Source organism: Eufriesea mexicana, unplaced genomic scaffold, assembly GCF_001483705.2.
Source record: "Eufriesea mexicana isolate 0111107269 unplaced genomic scaffold, ASM148370v2 scaffold3953, whole genome shotgun sequence".
Lineage (NCBI taxonomy): Eukaryota > Metazoa > Arthropoda > Insecta > Hymenoptera > Apidae > Eufriesea > Eufriesea mexicana.
Genome location: NW_016911957.1, coordinates 493,728 through 499,484, shown reverse-complemented (window position 1 = coordinate 499,484; position 5,757 = coordinate 493,728). Strand labels below are relative to the sequence as shown.

Sequence of the window (5,757 nt, the reverse complement as noted above, 5' to 3'; positions counted from 1 at the left end):
GGTGTCGCCGGGTGTCGGTTCGTGGTGTTGTCGGAGAGGCGGTACCGAGCAACCGACCCCCGAACACTTGCGGGAGGGTTGTTGCCAGGGCTTGCAAACGAGGGACGAGATACTGGCCGACTCGGCGGAGAAGTCTGACGTTAAGAACGAAGGTCCGCAGAGTCCGCGTAACAGTGGGGTGCCATCGACGACAAAATTGCAAGATCACTTGGACAAACTGAAGAACAATGTGAGGAGCGAAGTGCCGGACTGCAACTGCTTCCCCGCTGACAAATGTGAGTTGCTATTGCGTATTCAGCACGACACTAACATTGAGAGAACACACTAACCACGATTATTATGTTCACACGAAAAAAAGAATAATTCTCTTAAAGAAAATATCTGTACTACTACCACTGCTACTATTACTACTACTACTATTACTACTACTACTAATATTATTGGCCAACAAAAATACACCGAGCCTTGATTCAGTGACCCAAAGAAGAATGCACGTACCTAACTTACACCCCTTTCCCAGGGGGCATACCTACTACATACGTGGCATAAATGTTTCCGCTTCTGTTGCTTCCTTTCCGTTGAAACGTCCAGTTTCGTAAGTAAAATGAGGTTCAACCACAAGGTCCGCCAGAGCCCGGCTCGTACTACACTCATCTCGGGGCGGCTGCAAGCCTGCCTGACCTACGGAACGATCTTGAAAGAAGAACCGGCCTTAAGGGAAACGCCATTAGATTCGAAAAGGTGATCTACACTGGAAAGGAGGGCAAGACTACCCAGGGATGTCCGATGGCTAAGTGGGTAAGCATGTTATACTTTCTTCTCTAGATTCAGGTCGAAACGAATTACTCGTCCTTTTTAAATTCAATTCTTATCCAACGTTGCAGTCGATCGCTTTGAATCGTCCGCTAAGATTTCTCTGTACTACTTTGGTGATGGGATTGTAATATCAGTGATTCGCTAGATATTGCGACGATCTGGTCTGGAAGAGAAGATCCTGACCATAGTGAAGCACCGACAAGGGCACAAGTGTCCAACAGCTTGGATCGTCGTAGCCATGGTTGCCTGGGAAGGTGTGCCTACTCACGAAGCCGATCGGATCTACTCTCTGTTGAGTCACAAGCTAAATCGATTCGGTCTTCCCACGACTAGACGGTGTGGGACGAACGAACCGAGAACATGCGCTTGTCAAGGCCTCGATCCCGACACTTGCGGTGCAAGCTTTTCCTTTGGATGTTCCTGGTCCATGTATTATAATGGTTGCAAATACGCCAGAAGCAAAACCGTCCGTAAATTTCGATTGTCAGTACGATCAGAGGTAAGACACGTTTGTTTATTAATAATTGTTATTGTCTTTGATCTTTTTGTATAGTTTTTACGCTTCGTTTTCTCTTTTACTTCAGGAGCAAGAAGTCGAAGAAAGAATGCACGTCCTAGCCACACTTTTATCGCCTCTGTATCTTAGCCTTGCACCGGAAGCGTTCAACAATCAGACACAATTCGAACGGGAAGCTAGCGAGTGTCGTTTAGGATTTAAACCCGGCCGACCCTTTTCCGGTGTTACGGCCTGTATCGATTTTTGTGCGCATTCTCATCGTGATCTTCACAATATGAACAACGGATGTACCGTGGTGAGTAGCTCGAATAGGCACGACACCTACAGTCTTCTGGCTGATGACCCGAACGAGATACCATGTCGCGATATCTCATTCCTCAGGTGGTCACCATGACGAAACATCGATCTCTTTCTAAACCTGAAGACGAGCAGTTGCACGTACTCCCCCTTTACATCATGGATACAACAGATGAGTATGGGTCGAAGGAAGGGCAGGATGAGAAGGTTCACGCTGGATCTGTAGAAGTTTTAAGCAAGTAAGGAGATCTTTCGATCGTGACAACCATATTTTGTATCGTAGCCAACGATCATTGCTCGGAATCCCTTTAGCAATGAATTTTACAAACACATGCGTCGTCTAATTCATAGATATCCCTGCGAAGTGAGAGTTCGATCGGTTCCGCTGCAACCCTGCAGACGACATGGCAAGAAAAGGAAAGAAGACGAGCCAGACACTATTAACAGCAAAAAGGATGGAAACAAAAACACTGGTGAGAAAGCAACGGAACCAGGCCGGGTACCAGGGCATCAGGACCTAACTAGACCGCAAATGAGGGACACTCAATTATCTCTAGAAATGGCGTCCATGTTCGAAGGAATGGATGCCCAGTTGCAAAGCTCTCAGGTATCTTCCACTGTCCTAGACAGTCCAGTGTCTATGTATCAAGGATGGGGTTACCAGAACGAGCAGCAGTGGGGTAGAAACGGTTGGCTCGATCAGCGAAAGAACAACTGGTTAAACCCGTGGAGGGAGTATTCGTTCGGTGGCCTGGACAGAGACACGAAAGTTGATCCAGACAGTACGAGTCTGGATGATATCAGGCCTAGAAGCACTGTCTCTCAGGATGAACATCGGCCAGGATCTCGAAATTTACCCAATTCCACCATGGACTCCCCAAGGAATTGTTATCCACACTCACCGAGAGCTCACCCTATTTCACCAAGGAGTTCTCACACTGGAACACCAGCGGATATTGCATATTCGATGTCTCCTAGGGGATGTCCCCCTACGCCGCAAGAACAAAAGATTGCTTCGCCAAGAAGCTCTGGGTATCCGGAGGCAGGCTACGGTCATCCACTTCCCACCTCTAGAACTTATCCGAATATGTATGACACCAGGCAGTGTAGTGCATCCCCAAAGACAGGCTGTACAAATTTTCCGCCCCATTTGGATCAGAGAAACGCACTCAATCGAATGAACCATCATCAATCGCACAATATTAATAATCTTCGAAACGTCGGCCAGAACTGCGATCAGTCGAAATTTCCGTACTCCAAACCTGCGCAAGATTCTAGTCAACAAAAATACCCTACCACGCAGAACTACTTAGAGGCTCAGAAGTCGCAGATCGAGCAGCCGTTCGTGAACAGGATACAAGGCCACTATCACCCACCTCACCCTGTGCAGTCGAGTAGAAATCTTCCATACCAAGGTCAGCACGAAACGAATGCGGACATGTTCTCCGGTCTGTCGGTGTCTTCTTGCATGGACAACGCTAGTCATAAGGCATTCGGTACTACGAATCCGGATCTATTACTACACAGTGCGTCGCATCTTCCACCGAACAATCCACCGAACGGTACTCAGAGTTTAGAACCGATCGACCAGAGAAAGTATCGAATGTATAAGGCTCCCGAACAAAAACCACCCGGTGCCATTAATCAGATGTCACCGGCGCCTTCTGATCAAATGGGAGGCTGGAACATGCTCGGTACTTGGTATCCCGACCAAAATAAATCCTACGATCAACAACAAGTTTATAACAATCAAATCGGTGCCGAAAGGATTCACCACCAACCCATAGAACACCAGAAAACATTTAATTGGAACGACAGAGTACCTCATCCGGATCAATCGAAACCACCTTGCTGGGAAACACCTACTGATCCCTCCCCCTTCAGGGTGCCAAAGGGTAGACCACCGTCAAGGACAGCGTCGAGCCAAAATCCAAGCATAGACAATACATATCAAAATTCTTCCAATAGAACGTTCCTTAAGCCTCAGGAGCCAACACGGAATGGCGTGTACGCGGACAGTCCGAGCAATAGCGCAGTACAAAGCAGCGGAGCGATGCATCAGGGTAATCATCGAAGACCAGAGTGGCCGGAGGATAAGATGAAGGATGGTTTCCACGACTCCAGACAGAACATCGCGAATCCGAACACGAATTGCTTCACATGGGCGGAGGAGATGAAGCAGGTTCAAGACTTCCATGGGATGCCGGGCTTGGGGCACCCTCACGCTTCCTTCCCACAATATGGACTATATCCAACGTACCCTGTCTTCGATAAACCATACTCCAACTCCTGGGAAGGCTACAATTACCATCAACCTTATCCCCACCCCCAAACACCAGAGTATCCGCCTCAATTCTATCAACAACCAAAGAGAGAAGCCTGTTTTCCTTCGCCCCAATACCCCTATCAAGGAGTGCCCCCGTATCAAGGTCTAAATCCCGGCTGGGCAAGGTGGGACACTCCTCGATGGGACATTTACGGGCCACCACCGTACTTCCCGGTGTTACCAGAGCCTCCTCCAAAGGCGGAACCACTCGGAGAGGTGGCCGACTATTCCGACAACGAAGAGTGCTTCAAGGATTCGCAGATGGGCGGAGTCGCCATTGCGTTGAGCCATGGTAGCGTGTTGTTCGAGTGTGCTAAGCACGAAATGCACGCCACCACGGCCCTCAGGAAGCCTAATCGTCTCAATCCAACCAGGATCAGCCTGGTCTTCTATCAACATCGGAATCTAAACAGACCAAGACACGGTTGGGACGAATGGGAGGAAAAAATGCGACTCCGGAAATTAGGCGTTGCGACGACCACCACTACCACCACCACCAACTCGTCGACTACTTCGCAGTCACTGTCCACCCCGTCAACACCAACCAGCCCAGCCAGCGCCGTCATCAGCGAAAAATCCACACCGCTACCCTACATACCTAGCGTCCCTAGCTCTCAGTTCATGATGAGATCGCCCACTTACACCACGATGACCTGGACCACCCTCTTCCCCATGCATCCGTGCATGATAACTGGCCCGTATCAGGAGGGAGGGGCCATTGGATGAGTAATCGTTGGGGGGTGCGGTTCCAGCCATCGATGACCAAGAACCGTGCCAGGAATCGATCGAGCGATCTCGTCGGGCTGATCGAGTGGAACAGTGGAAATTAGGTGGCATGACCTGGCGGCACACTGTTCGATGTGTCGTGCGAGTACGACCTGGAGAACCTGAAACGTATCACGGGAACAACGAGGGAAACAGACCAGCAACATGCAGCTAACATTTTGTTAGGAGATCAACGAGCAAAACGACAAACGTCATCACGTGGGGCTTTCTATCGTAATTTTATCGTCATTGTCCAAGATGTGTATAGTTGTTACTGACAAAAAGATAGAAGAAGAAGAAGAAACAACACGTTTGCACTGCCATTTTTCTATTTCACGTTTTTTCGGGGAATATAAATAAACGTAACAGTCAGGGGTAACGAGAAGGAGCAGGAAGAGGAAAAGTAGCAACCAGCGGTAACCCGTTCGCAACAGACGTACGTCACGGGATTCAATTTTAATCGGGGCTTCCCTTTTTATATCGATCTTTTATACGAATCACAGTAGAACGTTGCGAACGGATAGGAAGAGGAAGAGCATATAGGCGGATCAGGTGAACGGATATCGGGCACGATGAAAAGCTCTCTGTGATATCCGGGACACCGCGTAACACTGAAGATGGAGGAAGAATACGAGGCAGCTGATCGACAGAGACGTGTCATGCGCTTAGAGAAACACTGATCGCAATCGAGGCTGATTTTCACGGTAACTGGATTAACAACGTCGCGCAAACAAGGCGATAGCGATCGACCACGTTCTTTTCACAGAGAAATAGAGTGACTTCGATGTGTTAGACAATTTAGAATGGAATGAATGGAAAGTAAAAGTATGAGAAAGAAAGACAAAAGAAGAAAAAAACGACATAAAAAAAAATGATGAAAGACGAAGGAAGAATGAAACGTATCCGATTGTACATTTTTTTCTTTTAAAAGGTCTCGTGTTCTGGTAGAGTCGTAATCGTATTTAGCTAGTCCATGCCTAGACACGACAGATTTCCTTCTTTTTTTTTTTTTTTTTTTTTTTTTTTTTTTTTTTTT

The 5,757-nt window shown here is 47.9% G+C and overlaps 1 protein-coding gene across 1 annotated transcript in view; it reads left to right on the top strand.

Moving 5' to 3' along the window:
- The window catches only part of Tet (tet methylcytosine dioxygenase-like), a 207,763-nt gene extending 202,062 nt beyond the window's left edge, over nucleotides 1–5,701 (top strand). The window contains exons 7-12 of the mRNA XM_017905540.1: nucleotides 1–275; nucleotides 623–798; nucleotides 962–1,315; nucleotides 1,401–1,628; nucleotides 1,715–1,869; nucleotides 1,982–5,701. The exon at nucleotides 1–275 is cut by the window's left edge and continues 3 nt beyond it. Coding sequence (XP_017761029.1) covers nucleotides 1–275; nucleotides 623–798; nucleotides 962–1,315; nucleotides 1,401–1,628; nucleotides 1,715–1,869; nucleotides 1,982–4,682 — 3,889 coding nt within the window. The 3' untranslated portion in view covers nucleotides 4,683–5,701. The remainder of the gene's footprint in view (nucleotides 276–622; nucleotides 799–961; nucleotides 1,316–1,400; nucleotides 1,629–1,714; nucleotides 1,870–1,981) is intronic.
- The last annotated feature ends 56 nt before the right edge of the window (nucleotides 5,702–5,757 follow it).